This window comes from Manacus vitellinus, unplaced genomic scaffold, assembly GCF_001715985.3.
Source record: "Manacus vitellinus isolate BGI_N305 unplaced genomic scaffold, ASM171598v3 scaffold_5_pilon, whole genome shotgun sequence".
NCBI lineage: Eukaryota > Metazoa > Chordata > Aves > Passeriformes > Pipridae > Manacus > Manacus vitellinus.
Window position 1 is genome coordinate 31819907 of NW_021940682.1, and position 16491 is coordinate 31836397.

General features: G+C 37.1%; 1 protein-coding gene across 8 annotated transcripts in view; it reads right to left on the bottom strand.

The window, feature by feature from the left end:
• The window catches only part of CNOT2 (CCR4-NOT transcription complex subunit 2), an 81206-nt gene that overhangs the window by 30335 nt on the left and 34380 nt on the right, over window positions 1–16491 (bottom strand). For 3 of the 8 annotated variants that reach the window (XM_029963494.1, XM_029963492.1, XM_029963496.1), the window contains 2 exons: window positions 4087–4209; window positions 2761–2808 (listed from right to left, as the gene is read on the bottom strand). In XM_029963494.1, the coding sequence (XP_029819354.1) occupies window positions 2761–2808; window positions 4087–4197 (159 nt within the window). In that variant the 5' untranslated portion in view covers window positions 4198–4209. Of the gene's footprint in view, window positions 1–2760; window positions 2809–4086; window positions 4210–8856; window positions 8876–13661; window positions 13733–16491 lie in introns of those variants that run through there. The other 5 variants (XM_029963495.1, XM_029963497.1, XM_029963493.1 and 2 more) reach the window with 4 other exon arrangements.

Genomic DNA, 16491 nt, shown 5'->3' on the forward strand with positions numbered 1-16491 from the left:
TATAAGGCCGTGCATTTCAAAATACAGTAAAAGTTAAGTAGAGGTTCTATAAATCAGTTTAATAGAATCACAGCAAAAGACCTCAGACCATCCTTTGTTTTACCACCACCTCTCTGCCCATTACAAGACAAAACCACTGACATCTGCCTTCATGAAACTGCCTCATGACAGAGGAACACCGGAATCTGATCCATCACAGACATGCTTCTACTACCTGAAGATGGAAGAAACTTCTGGAAGGAAGGCTTCCAGAATCAACAACCCATTTCACTGTACTCAATATCCATATCTGAAGACTTTCTACAGCTAGGGAGCTAGAGAAATAGTTGCAATGAGGTTAGATTTTACTTGTCCCAATTAAAAGTGCAAATCAGAAATATTACTATGTTACTGAAAGCATTTTACAATCTGTTGAGCAACTGGAAAAGAAAATGAACAGCAAAGCACTGGGTCAAGATGTAGAAAAAGCATTAACTGAAAAAAATCTAACTTTTCCTGATCATTTGGGCAGATCTTTATTAAAAGGCATGTCTGTCTACTGTCAGAGTTATGACTGCAGCTCATATTCTCACGTATGCATCCTCAGTGGATTAGGCTAGACTGGTCAAATCTTGTACAGCCCTTATTACATTCCCATATATGAGAAATCAAAGAAGTTCAGAATGGATTGGTCCAATCTTTTCTCCAAGCTCACAGTCATTTTTGTTTTACTCAGTTGATGACTATAGATTCAAAAGTATACGAAAGCCTTGAGTTACTGATTTCTACCATTGTCACTCTATCCAAATAAAAATACATGTACCCATGTCCTGAAAATTATTTCGCTGAGTGCATAGACAGCTCGATTAAGTTGCTGAAATTGGCCACAAATAAGCTCTGCAATTATTTTGTGGCAACACAGTGCATCATCTTGTCAATTTACATTAAAAGGACCACACTTGTTTCCAGCCAGAAGTTAAACTATTTTCTTAACCTGTTTCACGTTCTGAAAGTTCTATAAAATACCTAATTTCTTTGCCAAAGAATTACTAACCTGGTTATCATGCACTGACCAAGTGCACAACAAAAATTCATAGAGCATTCACAGACACACTCTGTTCCACTTCCCTACTTAGCACAGCAAGTATGTGATGATCCAAGGCAAAGCCACTTCATTAGTAAAAAGGAAGCATCAGATGGTTTGAGCAATGTAATCTCATCTAAGGAACCATAAGTTTGGGCCCAAAGTAATAGATCCAATCAGCATCAGTACAATCTTGGAAGCACTTGTGCACATGAGTAACGTGCAACTTTTCCATTTCAACTACCGTATTAGTCCTGCCTGTCTGGAACTGCACTCTCTAGTGAACAGGTAAGTTAAAAGAAAGCTTTTAGCTACACTGAGTCTCTGAAATAAAAGTAACATGTCCTAAACTATTTGTTGCTATGTCTTTGTCCTTGGCAAAAGTCTTTAAAGTTTAAAAGAGCACTTGAGCACCCTTAGTTCACTTTATAATTGTCTGAAGGAAATTATTTTACAATTCAAATTAGCCAAGGCAAAAAGTCAAAAAAATACCACACCACTAAGTGTTATGAAAATTGTTTATTAAAAAGCATAAAATATCTTTTTCACATCATTTTCAGATGGGTTCTAGATTTTTTTTTTTCACTTAGTAAGTGAAAATTATTTCTTAATATAATTTGGAAACTTCCACATTTTGTGTTAAAACAAGGTAGAAAGCTGAAAAGCACACAACTCAGTTAAGCCCAGTGCACAAGTCATCACTAAACCCCATCTGAGCACAATGCCTCTTCAAAAGGCCAGAAACCCTACTGTAAAAGTAAAGCAAAAAACAGGTTTTAAAGTTGCTACAAACATGCTTGCATTAAGTCCTTACTCTAAATTTTAAGAGGATTTCACCATTCCCTATGTTCAACTGAAAATGAAAAAAGAGGAATAATTTAAATTACAGTAAAACTGCACCTTGTTTAGATAAAAACGATTTATTCCTTTCCCTCATATTTATTCTAGCTTTATTTTATCCCCACATTAAATGTGAAGACAGAAAGCTTCAAAGTGCTTCAAAATCTAGAACGCTAGAATTTTCCCCCCGTGTGTTCATAAAACTGGATCCAGGTTTTGAACATTAGTCTTTATTAGTTTATTTGGACAAAATTCTGAGCAATTTTATTTTAGTCTGTCAATACCGTTATCCAAAGAACAAAGTCAATCTACTTATTGTGTTCTCAAATACAGAACATTCTTAGCAAAATTCTAGTGGAAAGATTATTTGAAAACATGGTTACTTTCAACTGGAAAAGGTTTTCAAACCTGCAAAATTGGTTGGAAAGAAAATATAACCACCTTTCCAACCTTTCCATCTACTGTGAACCAAATGAAACAGCAAATGGAACATGTAAGTTAGCATATACATTTAGCTATACCTGAGTGATCAAAGGTGTACAGTCAATATTACCACCATAAATTCACTTTGATCAACTTTTTAAAAAAATCACAATAGCATTTAACAGTTTAAAATTTCATAAGCGCAAACTCAAAGTTGTCATGGTCAACAGTGAAGCTACAGGGCTGGGGGGGAACCTTAAAAAGGATTTGGAAATAAAATTTTACAAGGTTTTTGCAAATACACTCTTCTATTTCCTGTCGGAGTAACATTACTCTTCTGACAACTACAGCAGCTTCTATGTCCCATTTTGGCCAGTTCTCCCACAAGCTTTCAGGATTTCTCATTTGTCACTCCTGGTGTCTGGAACACCCACCTTTCTTGTCTTGAAGTGCCATTCTAAGATCCACTTCTGCAACATTGCCTACAGAAAAAGCAGGCAACTAAAACACTCATTTGCTGGGACACAACGTGCCAAGCATCAGCTTTTACTGTGTACACTGTAATGCACAGCATTTATCTCACTCTGCCTTTCTTACTACACCGTAACAATTTTTCCCCCAGTGCCTCAAATTTAAAAGTGCAGATCTAATGTCCAAGAATCACTTTGGAGAAATAGTGTCTACTGTTTTTGAGAGTGCTAGCTGCACCTCTCGGTGACCATATACAGGAAAGTATGTTCAACATTATAAATATTCCACCTGTGGTACATGCACATATGTAATCAATGTAAACAGAAAAGAGCAGCCTCTTTAGTTTTCTTTATACCGTATTACACTTTAATCCTTTGCTGGATCACCTGAAACTTCTTATCAAATTAATTTATGAAACTGAATCAGAAAGCTCCATTTACACCTTTTTGGGGGGGTTTCATTTTGTTTCAAAAAGCCTTCTACTCTAAATCTATTTCCTTCTCTTTGAAAATCTGGATTAAAATTCAGCTAAGGGTCTATAGGAAATGCTTATGTTTGTATAGGTCAAAGTCTATCAAGACATGTCTTGGAGGCAGACTTGAAGCAATTGTACCTTTTTGAAAGTTTGAAAGGATATATATTCTTTTTTAATTAAAAAGAATACATTGCCTACACATATTAAAAGCAAGCCTGTCAATAGATTATATTACTGACCTTCAGGTGACATGAACTTCAAGTCACACTTTCAAGTCTTCCACATATTTCTACATGCCACTCCATATGAAAGTGAATATGTGACTGCCCTATTTATTTATCTTTGGTAAGAAGGAGAGCTTCAGTAATGTCAACACAGTTCTAACATACAGTATTGCATTACCAAGGGGAAAAAATTACTAGTTTCACAACTTTGTGGTATTACAAATGGGAGAAATACCTAACTCAGAATACTTCAGCAAACAAGCTGCACAAGGCATTTTCAGAAACTAAGAACAGTTGAAGATGTAAAATGCAAAACCACAACAAAAACCTTGTAGACACAGCATGTAAGCACAAGATATAATCAATAACCCAATTAAAATTGCAAATACAATTCTTCAAGATGAAAAAATAAAATGCCGGCAAGCATATGGCTGAGGTTTATATATATAAATTCACTGAAATTAAAGCACTTGCCACTGAAAAGAGTCATGTACAGCTTAAAGCTAGACAAAGCCCTTCCTCACATATATTTCATGTACTTGAAACTACCTCACTACCGAAAGAAGAAAAAATAAGCTTATTCAACTTACATCTTTTTCTGACCGATGTGGGAACATCGATGATTGGCTGTAGTACATGTTCTCATCATGGTAGTCACCATCAACCCCCTCTACAAACTTCTTCCTTGAAGCACCAAACATGCTGTTTGTCACCTAAATAAGAAGAAAAACAATTATATGGCATATATGATTTGATTTGCTACATACTTGGCATATATATTTAAATATACATAAGAATTGTTAAAAAACCCCTGTTTCTAAATATTTGAAAATGCCTCTTAAAAATCCTTTCTGTATATTGACAATTTAATGGTTTTTCAAGAGAGAATTTCATGCGACAGAAACTCGTATTCCAGAAACAACTGGAGTGGGTAGTGGGGACATGTTTCATTTTTTGGAGGAGTATTTTTTTGTTGGTTGTCTGAGTTCTGTGACCTTTCAACCAAACTTATTTAAAGTTACAGAATGTCAGAAAATGAAAGAGCAAATTTCTCCAGTTTTCCTCTCCAAAGGTAATCACTTTCCATCTAAAAGAAGAAAATTAAGGCACATTCTTTAGAGCTCAGCCACCTTAACATAAATAACAAAATAAAATAGAGAAGAAAAAAATAATCTGTGAAATCGCTTCCATGTCTCATCACCATAACTTTGGAAAAGCAGCTTTCTACTTGACCCTTACTCAGATCCATGATTAAGTAAGAGAAGGCTGAGCTTAACCACACTCAACAACCTCATCACAGACTGGCAAAGTTACTGCAGACAGCCCATAAAAAAACCCTGGATTTTATTTTACCCTTACTGCCAGAGATGCACACAAAGACAGAGCTGCTAAGTCAGGAATTGGAAACTAAAGAAACAGCAACCACACAGCTGGTCACAGAACCTTAATTCATTAGAAAATTTAATCCTGCAGCAAGGTCATACAATGTTGCTAAAGCATCTACTGCACACAGTGCATATTTATATATCTGACTCTTATTTAATCTATCTGACGATGAAACACTATCACAGCACAGCGTGGACTAACCAAGCCCTGTTTTAACCTAACAGGTTAATGTTCAAACCAGTGAAATGGCACAAACTGGTCAGCACAGAGCAACTTATCCAGTTTCTTGTATCATAGGGGGAGAATGGAGAGAGTGCAAACAACAGGATGGTAATCAACCCTGAGCTACTGCACTACTTATCTTCACATGGATCTTTATCAACCTGAAAGGTAAGAAAGCTAAGTTACAGTTAGCTTATGAAATGCTCTGAATCCTAAGATTTACTATCTTCACTACTGACAGCATTAGGTAAACTTATAAAAACACAGGTTGATTTTTAACATTTTTTTTTAAAGAGTCAGTTTGCACTACCTCAGGCTCACGCTTAAAACTGAAGTTTCAAAGTATTTATTCTGGTTGGCTGCAAGAAAAGCTACTTTCAGCCTGAAATCCCCTAATCTCTGCTAATGCAAAATTACTGTGATATTCTTTACAGTGCGGCTTATTCAAATTTCACCTTTACTGACAAAGATTTGTAGGCAGTGTTTAAATAACATGAGTACTCCTACTCTGGTAACAACCCCATGATTTCAAAGTCATAGGACTTTTGAGTAAAAGTAAAGTCAACACTTAGAATGCATTTAATACAGCTATACTCACAGAATGGCCCTAAAAGATTTGGCTAAACAAGTCTATTCTACTACTCCTACAAGGGAGTTTCAGATCTTCAGACTAGTGATATTTCAAAACAAATTTATAACCTGTCACATGCATGTGAAGGATGGCATGTAAAGGTACTGCATACCTTCTTCAGATGAAACTTGTGTTTTATGATATTCACAAAAAATGTGCAAATGTAAGGTCTCAAAATGCTAGAATGCATTCAGTTGACTTTCACACTTACAGTGAAGTTTTCATTACACTGTAAGCATATCCCACTGTGTTAATCCCCCTACAATGCAATTATCACCTACCAGATGGGATGGAGCATTTAACAGGCTAAGGGGATTATCCTGTCCTTTGCTCTGCCTGAGCAAAGTGCAGAGAGAGATGAGCAGTTACCTTCAAAGGCAATAAAAGGGATAGTGAAATGCTTTGGTGAAGCTATCTCCAGCAATGAAGAGGAGCTGTGAGTCTCAACCAACTACTGCTTTTGAGAAGCAAAAAGGCAGCTTCTCACAAGCCCTGAAGAATTTTTTGATGCTCCTTTAACGATACCTGGGATAAGAAAAGGATTTTTTTTTTTTGCCACATAACCCTCTCTTGTGATACATCATCACAATAACAAAATTGAATTGTCATAGAAAGCAAGTCACTGAAGCACATACAGTACTGTACTAATGCACTGCCTAACCCTGAGCTATGATCCAGGAGCTATATAAGGGGAAGAAAACGGTTATGTCTTTGACCCTGCAGATTTTGATCTTATTTCTGAAAAGGTTTACACATGGCTAGCTACACATGTACCATAACGATTTCTGAATTGGTGGGTCAAAGCTTTCAAAATATATGTTTATAGTCACTGCAAGAAAGCTAGTATGCCCAAATATGAAGTCTATCTACTGAAAAGCTGAAAGATATTTTAAACTCTCCATTAAATTTCAACTGTCTAAAAGATTATTTTCTATACTGATAATTATATAAGACAGTGGCCCAAAAACTAATCAAGACTATGGCCTTAAGACTGATGAAGTGCAATGATATTAATATGGAGTCCAACAAGAGCATGGCTATTAAGAAAGAAATTAAGAAAACTTTTAATAATTAGATAGATTAAATATTGATATTTTTATTGGCAATGCATATTTCTACATGACGCCTAATAGAACTGTGCTGATGAACTCCAGAGAGCAGAACAGTGCACTGCAGACTGCAGCTGCAGGGGAAGAGGGGACATCTGGAGGAGCCCTGCCTGTGACCCAGCTGCATCACTGTGCCCAACTACCCTGAAGACCTTCAAAACCTTTTTGCAGAGACTGACACTTCTTCACAGCAGCATTTTTGTAAGCAATTCTGTGTCATTCAATGCTGCCAAGCGAAGCAGTTACACGCAGTGCTCAAGCTGTCCACACTCTCTCTGAGGGAAGCAGGAGAGGCACTGGAGGGCATTCTGGCAACTGCCTGTACCCCTAACAGGATTCCTCTTCACTAGAAAGAACTGCCACTTGTTCTCAGGGTGAACCACAGCACAGATCACAACAGAGAAATGTGATGGTACAATTCATGCCGCTATCCAGCCCTGTCACAAAACTAACAGCACAATAAAACGAGTCAAGTTGCTAAAGATCTCCAACAGAAAGAGCAGCAACTGGGATTAGACTCTTAGGTTGCAGTTGCTGTAGCCAGGTTGCTCACTTTTTGCTCGTTTTGAAGCTAACACCAGCAGCCAGTTTATCTACTTCCCAGCAGTCACCAGTGACTGTAAACAGCTGGAATACTTCTGAATCAGAGCACTTATCCCCATGTAGACTTTTATATTACAGCAGGTTTATGCAATGACAGTGTCATATGATTGCCAAGTTAGCAGTAGGCATCTTCCTATTCATGTCGACTTATTCCAATATTCACTAACATACACATTAGCCACTCATGCTAAAAGAATATACACAGATATTGAAAAAACACTGTTGCAGTCCTCATAAGAAGGTGTGAGAATAACTGGTTCTGTGCCAAATGTGAGAAGATCTGTAGGTGGAACTTTATTGCTTATTTCTTAGGACAAGAAGCCACCAGGAAACCTCATACACAAAGACTGCAGCTCCCTTTTCATAAACTGATAGATCACTGTCCAAGCAGCTACAAAAGTAAATACAGCAAAGTTCATGGAGCACTTCCAAATACATTTTAAACCCTTTGGAAAATAACAGTGACCTGAGGTTTCGTACCTTCACAGAGTCTAGATTGGTGAGGTGAAGAAAGGTAGAAATCAGCTGTTGTATTTAAGTCCCTCATTCATACCAATACACACACATATGCCAACATAATCTCACAGAAGTGGTATGCCAGTTGCATGGCAATTTTATTAAGCAAAGAATTCCCATCTAGTCAGCTTAATGTCATACAGATACCTCTCCTAATCCTCTAACTACTCTTCATGTCCTACTGTGGGAAATCAGTTCTCTGTTGCACAAGACACATTGGCAGTTGTAACCATTCATTAAAAATGTAAAAATGGTGCACTTCTGTCAACTCATCCTTTAGCATAATATTGCAAAAGTACTTACAATGCTATTTTAAGTCTGCACGCAGTGAACAACATCAAGAATCTTGAAAATAAATTACGTACCGGCATACTCCTGTTACCATCTTATGACAGCTCCTCCATCATAAAATTTTTTAAGAAACAAGTTCAATTTGTTAACAAAAAATAAGTTTTAAAGTATGTTCTCAGTTGATGATGCACCAAGACAATTATCAGCTAAATATACGCTATCTGTATATCACACTTATTTACTGATTGTCTTTTGGGAATACCATCAAAGAAGACATCAGTTACATTAAGAAGCCTGACTTAACTAAAATTAGGTTCAAAAACAAAACGAGCTTCTGAAGTACCTATGCTGTCTTGGGAAAACAAAATAAAACCCAACGAACGAGCAAAGCAGCACATAAAATAACAGAGACAATCCTGCATTTCTAGTAACTGTTACAGTAAACCTGCCTACAAAAACTGGTATTTGGTTATTATGAAAATGGGCCAACCTTAGAAAGGAGAAATTCAGCTGTAAAGTTTGTAAACAAATAAGCAAAAAACTCAAAATTCCATTCCAGAAAGATAACCACATTTCTTCAAATACTCCCATAATAAACTTACTATTACAGTGGCACTTTTCCTGGCTCCTCAGAAGTTTATTTTGTGAGTTTCCCCCAACTAGTATTTTGCACCTGAGCCATAAGAAAAAAAGCTATTGGAAGGCAACTTCATATCTTTTTTTGTTTGGTAATCTTTGATTCATCCCATTAGGTAATTCAGAAAGGCACTGGTTGAAAACTATTTGCAGTTTTAACTAAAAATTGATTTTGTAATTGACAAACAATGCACTAGTGCTTTTGAGTATTTTATTGTAGACAAAAAAGTTTTCCTGTTTTTCAGAAATTACATTTTCATAAAAAATTAGAGTAAGATAACCCTTTATTCAGGAAGTGCATCTATTTGAATTTTATTTCCAGTTTTATGCCTGGGCTTGCCTTTCTTGTTGTTTTGTGGCATGTTTGTTTAGGTTTTTTAAAAATAAAATATATAACAAGACACTTTACCCAGGTAACTAGATTTATTCTAGATTTACTCAAAGGCACTCCGGAGAGTTCCTTAATAGAGCATTTACAATTGTAAAGCCCAGCTTTAAAAGATTAGAAAATCCGTAACACACTAAGTTCTTCAGAAACAACAAAATCCTACCATTCCCTCTAGGCCCCAGATAAAGAAGTAGGATTTTGGCATTTTCTTAAACATTGCAATACTCTGAGCAAACTGACGAACACTCCTGTGTTCAGCGAAATTCCATTGCAGCAAACTGTGTGTATGGCCAAACTCATATGATAGGTGTGCACTCTGAAAGCTGGATCAGGTAACTGGAGAACCCATAAAATAAAATCACACTAAGCACATGCAAATTGTTCTTCTGAAATACTCAGAATTGTGATAGATTCCATACATTTCTCATGGAGGTAAAAAAGGAAACAGTGGAAAAAAAAGTCAACAGTTAAAGAAATTTACACTTCCTACTCTAAAAACTCATTTCTGTATGAAGTAAGTCATAGAACTGGTTATAATATAAGTAACTTCAGCTGAAAACTCAAAGACAACAAAGCGAAGGAGATATAGGGAACAAAAAGTTTTAGTCTGAAAAAAATTGTAATTTGTACGAGCAACAGGGGACTTCAACAGGGACATGCCAGTCTGACCTCAGACTACTAGTCCTCTCTTCTGCTTGTACTGCCCCTCTGCTAAAATGCAACAAAACAGGGCAGTTGTTTAACTAATGCATGTTCCATAATATGTGTATGGGCATGTAGCAGAGAAGAGATCCTCAGGGGACATAAATACACTCCTATGGAGAGAGCTAAGCAGGTTAAGTGATAATCAGACAGACCATAAGCCAAGTTTGGAATTCTAGTATCTCAATTCACAGAATCCCCAGACAGGTCAAATATGTTAAAAAATACAAACAAGTATAGTATGATTTTTGATTAAAAGCTTATAACAGTTTGGGGGGGAGAGGGGAGAAGAAAACCACTTTTAAGAGGTTTTCATTTTTCATTGGTATTCAGTAGTCATCACATATTCACAAAACACATTTTAATAGCAATTAGAACAGAAGTAAACTAAGTAACATTATGTAGGTTGGACTTCAGGTTCACAATCAAGAGAGCTGCAGTGCCAAAATATTTCTTCTCTACCAAGTGTTACAGCTTTGATATCAGTATGACATACTTTGCCACCTCTGATGCTTGGTATCACTCCCAGCTGCTCAACAACTTTTTCCACAAACAACAGACAACTCAGATGATGCACACATGGACCAACAGAGCTTAACCCAGAAAACAAACCAGGTCCTAGTCTAGTCCAAGTCAGTCAATTGTTCTCACTGTGGTCTCACTTCTGCAGCAGAGATAATTGCTCCCAGTATTACAGAAATTATATAAAGGTTTCATTATACGGAGCATCTCAGAAACCTTTCATGTTGATGAGTTCCCTAAGAAGCTATAAAAACAAAAGGAAACCCCTGGTGGAGTAACATGCAAACAATATTTTACTCTGAAATCAGAATCTGCCAAATCAGAAATTTTTACAAGGAAAGCTGGTGGCGAAGAAAAAGGAAACAACACTCGGGTTTTAGGGAGGCTTTATAGCTCCTGGGGATGCAAAAATGAAAACCGCCTGCAGCAAGGACACTGCCAGGGCAGGGGGTGGTAGCATGGGGATGGGAGTGGATGTGTCGGAAACATGAAGGTCAGCTGGGTCTCACGTGCAAGGGAAGATGGTTGCTGATAGTGCAGCAGAGAGGCGACTCTCAAGCAACATTAACAGGACAGCATTGATATGCTTGTCAATGAGCAGTAAGATCACCACGTGCATGCTCTGTAGCTGGGAGAGTGGGGGGTTTTTCCCCTCTTTCTCTTAATCTTACTGTGGTCCTTTACATGACATCTAAGCTGAGTTGACACAGTTTCATCTGCTAAGTGCCTCCAGCTATCTCTGTAGAGTCATTACCTTACATACTGTTCAAGCAATATTTCTTAACACTTCCTAAACACCCAATTCAGTTGAAGCCAAAAATGCCCACTGAGAAGCTTTCTAGATCTGTATGTCTGTAAAATATTAAGCCTTATTAAATGATGTATGTCACAATAACTATTAAATAGTCTGTATCTGTTCACTAGACAGTCTTTTGTTGGCTCATTTACCATTTAAAAACTTTTGCACTATATATCAGACAGAGAGATAAAAGCTTGTAAACCAAGAGGAAAAAACAAACCTTGAAACTTAATTCAAATTTGGCTCATGATCACAGGATTCATGTGTTTTCATCATGTCAAATCTCTTATATGGTGTGAGAAGAATAAAAAATTAAAAATTAAAGAATAGGGCTCCTTTGACTTTCTATTTGCTTTCAGCTGAGACTCTCAGCCAGAAGGTTAGACTTCAGCATCTCTGCTTCAACTAAAAGGGTAACCATTGCTCCAGCTGGGACATTTCCACATTGATTTTGAACAGGCTCCTCTTTCCAGGAATACTGTAGGGTTTTTTTAGTTGTTGTTAATTTTGTTTGCTGGGTTTTTTTGTTTGTTTGGCTGGTTGTAGTTTTTTGTTTGACTAGGTTTTTGTGGGGGATTTATCTTGTTTGCCTCTTTGGGTTTTTTTTGCATAACACTGATTCCACTACTTTTTAAGACAGCTGCACTGCCTACCTATTTCTTCCCGGATACAGTCAAAACTTTCATGTTTGTTTAATCTAAAACATTGTATTTTAAATAAGCCTTGGTTTCCCAAGCATTTCCTGCAGTTAAGTAGTGTACGGTCGGATGTAGAGGATGATTAATGGAGTAGCAACAGAGTATTTTTTTTCCCTTTCATTACTCGGATGGAGTTGGTTGACATTAAATAAATCAGTACTAGACCCATTTCTACTCCAGCTTTTTGGAGGGGGGGAAGAGAAGGTATGTTTTTGGTGAGTTTGGGGGTGGTTTTGTATATGGAGCACAAGGTAAAGATAACTGAAAAAGAAAGCAACTATTTTTTAAAAGAGTTATCTATCAGTACATTCACACATATAGTATTTAATGTAAACTGCTAACCATTTGTTAGAAGCATCCTCAAGAAAGGGGTAATAAGACTTTTTAATTTATGTTGAATTTTAAGAAATACAGGGTTCCTTTTGGTTTGGGCTCTTTTTTTTCTCCACAGAGGTATTCTAAAAATAGAAATAGCTGAGAACATTCTGGCCAAAAAATTCATTCTGCACACACAGCACATCAAACATCTTACCTTAAAACACAACTGGAAAATTCAAAACATTGTGTATGTTTAATATATTGAATCCTTGAAGGGAAAGAAACATTTACGAGCTGTCACAACCTCCTGGTAGCATACTTGCCTCTCAGTGACTCTCCTTCTCCAGATGAATGTTATGTTCTGCAAAAGCAGAAACATTTTCCAGGAGCACAGACAGGTTAAAGTTAAATTCATTTATGGCTTTTTAGAGCGTCCTCCTAAAACACACTTAAGAGTCTGTGACCCTTCAGGGCAAATGCAAAAATGCAAGTTAAAATTACAGACTTCTATCCTTTGGTTATTGTTTAAATTTTTTTTTTTTTTATGAAAGCCTTAAGACGCTTCCTAAATATTCCAGGGCCTGTTTCTTGTAACCTTCAGACTGCACAGCCAGGCTATGTTGTGATTACAGCTGTACTGGGTTCAGCCATAAAATAAAGTGTGACAAAACAACTTTGAATGCTTTTATATCATAAGTACAAGGACAAACCCAGTCTTAAAAACAAACAAACAAAAAAGCTGATTTTTTAAAAAAGATCATGAAAAAGTACCATAATTATTTAAGACTTTAAATTTCTGAACTGCATTTCTTCATTATTTTTCATTATTTAAGTGCTAATTGATGTTAGTATAGAATTTTCAGAGTTAGATACTATTCCACACTGGAAAAGATAAATTACAGTCTCTGAGCTCCCTACACGCTACTGCAAACATAATCATCAGGTAAAAATTAAGAAAGCGGTAAATGCACCTATCATGCCTTTCCACTGTACTAATCTTCCACACGTTTAATTTAAACCTCTTCAATCATTCTGTTCTCCATTAAGGTTGTCAAAAATGAATTAGAGTAGCTATGCACTCTATCATTTTAAGCACATGGACTTCAGTCAGATTTCTATACTGTAAAAACTTTGGCTTAATATATACTGTAAACTTGGTTCAAATATCAGAAACTAAATAACGTCATTTTTCAACTAAAAGCAACTCCTCTTGGAAGTGGCAGACTTTACACCACAACATTTTAAAACAGAGCTACCTCAAACTGGCAGTCTAAGCTCAGACTGCAAATGTTGCTGAGACCTGGCCCAAGTCCCAGACATGGGATGGTCGCCTCCATCTCATACCTTCCTTGTAGTTTCTCAGAAAACAGTTGTATGTAGAGTTCCAAGACAGGATTGTTTAGTGTCTCAACAGCCTGGTAAAACAAGCAACAGGGTATTGCTTCCTCTTAGTCTGGTCTCATTAAAAAATAAAAGAGTACTTTTACTGAAAATGGGTCTACTCAATCTTCAGCTAAAGTATATAGCTTTGCTCACAATTCCTACATCTGTGTGTTTCTCTGTTTCTCTCAGGGTGCTAAGAACATGAAGGGTGATACATTTCATCATGAACCTACATACTGGATAACTGGAGGCAGTTACATGTTGCATAAATTTATAACTATTTTTAATTTAAACCAAATACCACCCAGATACTCCAGCTCTCTTTCAGTGACTGAAGTGTACAGTAACTCGCTCTCAAAAACTACAAATGTCAATAGTGTTTACAAATACTGAAATATATTTTGTGTTTTGAACTCCCTCACTAGTATAATTTTAAAAAAATTGTTTCTTTATCTTTGTGGTGCCATAAGTTTTTTTTACAGCACCGTTAAACAAACATATTCTTTACCACTTTTGTTAATCCTTTCCCCCATTTTAAAGGGAACTTACCCAAACGCTTATTGCTACAAAGAAAACTGTTTCTGGGAGCAGTGTACATAAACAGCCCATAGAGCAGCACTGTGCACAATTTGTAACTCCCAAAACATAGCCACGCACAAAAAGGTATGTTTCCCTAGTTCTGACCAGAATTTATCTTCAACAAACTACTTCAGAAACAGCAATACTACTAATATATACAGGTAAGTATAAAAGAACAAAAAAAATATATTTCATATAGTGACTGGACATATATATTATACATCAAAAGCTGTTTGCTTATTAACAGAAAAAAAACTTGACAAGACTGCTGTATTGCCCACATCTAAGTGAAACACAGAAAAAAATTCGTCTCAATCAAATGAATTTTTTTTTAAGAATCTGAACTTACACTGTTATCAAGAAAATTATACTGCAGACAAACTATTTGCTTCCAAAATTGCAGATTCCTAGAAGGGAGGATCTAAAGTATTGACCTGAATTTTTTCAAGCAACTGCAAAGAAAGGTGTAGATGACTCAAACTAAATATCTAACAAAAGCTCTAAAAGCAGAACAAGGAAAACCAGATACACTACAGGTAGGAAGCAGTTCATTTAAGTCTCAAAGTGTTCTTTGAAAATAAGAAGGTTGTTTAGGATACTTTAAAATTCGTTTAAAAGTGTCAGTAAATCAGTTACAGGGAGGGTGGATACTAACACATAACCATGATCTACTATAGGTTGCAGTCACAAAAACTTAAACAAGTCTTTTGGATTTTGAAGTGACAGAGAGAAACCTTCTACACATTCACTGGACAATTCTTACATTAAGAATCTAATTCTTACATTAAGGGTCTGGAATAGGAAGGTTTTTTTAATTTTTGTTTTATAATTAAGGATTCATTACAGTGTGAATCATCACTGAGCAAGATTTTCACAAGGCATCATGTTTCACAGCAGTAAAATCTACTGTCTCAGTCCTGCTCCTGGTTGGCTCCTTAAATTTTCAGTCAGTTGGGCCCTTGGTCCAGATGTGCTATAACCATGTGGTTACAACCATGGTTACATCATGCTATAGCAGGTGAGACCATGAAATAACCACAGCCCCAATTTACAGTATGTTAACAGTCAGGAAACTGTATCTGAAGATCAAAGGAAGCACTCTGTTGTCCAAATGCACTTTATTAGAAGGATGAATCCCTGTATGATGGACAACACTATTAAGGAAGTATAATATATAACTGATCACATGTGGTGGTGAAACTGAACTAGGGTAACCAATAGTTGCCATTCTAAATTTTTTCATCATGCCCCTTCCACAGGGGCTGCTGACAAGTTAAAGAACACAAGTAGCAACTGAGGTACCGCCACTGAAATTCATATAGGATTTGCTACACGTACCCTGTCCATCCATCCCTACAGCAGGTACAGACATCTCTGGAACAAAAGCACAGAATCAACCACGCTGGAAAATACCTCTGAGATCATGGAGTCCAACCTATGACCTAACACCACTTTCTCAACTACACCATGGCACTAAGTGCCACAGCCAGTCTTTTCTTAAAGATCTCCAGGGATGGTGACTCCATCACCTCCCTAGGCAGCCCATTCCGACGTCCAATCAGCCTTCCTGTGAAGAACTTCTTCCTGAACCTCCTCTGGTGTAGCTTAAGACTATGCCCTCTTGTCCTACTGTTAGTGGCCTCCAAGAAGAGATCAACCCCCACCTGGCTACAACCTCCTTTCAGGCAGCTGTAGAGAGTGAGGAGGTCTCCCTTGAGCCTCCTCTTCTCCAGACTGAACAACTCCAGCTCCCTCAGCTGCTCCTCATAGGACCTGTGCTCCAGACCTTTCACCAGCCTTGTTGCCCTTCTCTGGACACACTCCAGCACCTCAATATCCTTCCTGAACTGAGGGGCCCCAAACTGGACACAGTACTCGAGGTGAGGCCTCACTAGTGCTGAGTAGAGAGGAAGAATCACTTCCCTGATCCTGCTGTCAAGAACACGGCAGGTACATCACCCCGCTTTCACTCCACAGGGTGCCAATCAGCATGCAGCACCCGCGTGCTATTTTCTTTATTTGCCCAATTGTCTTTTCACTGAGAAAGAATAACAACAAATGACAATAAACCCATGGATACTAAAAGATCTTTACTATTGTTACCTTCATGCTTCTCATTTCACATCAAGCTTTAAGCCTCAGTCTAAAATTTCAATTGAAAAAAACAAAATATTGACCAGTGCCTGTTAATTCATGATTCAAAAACAACACT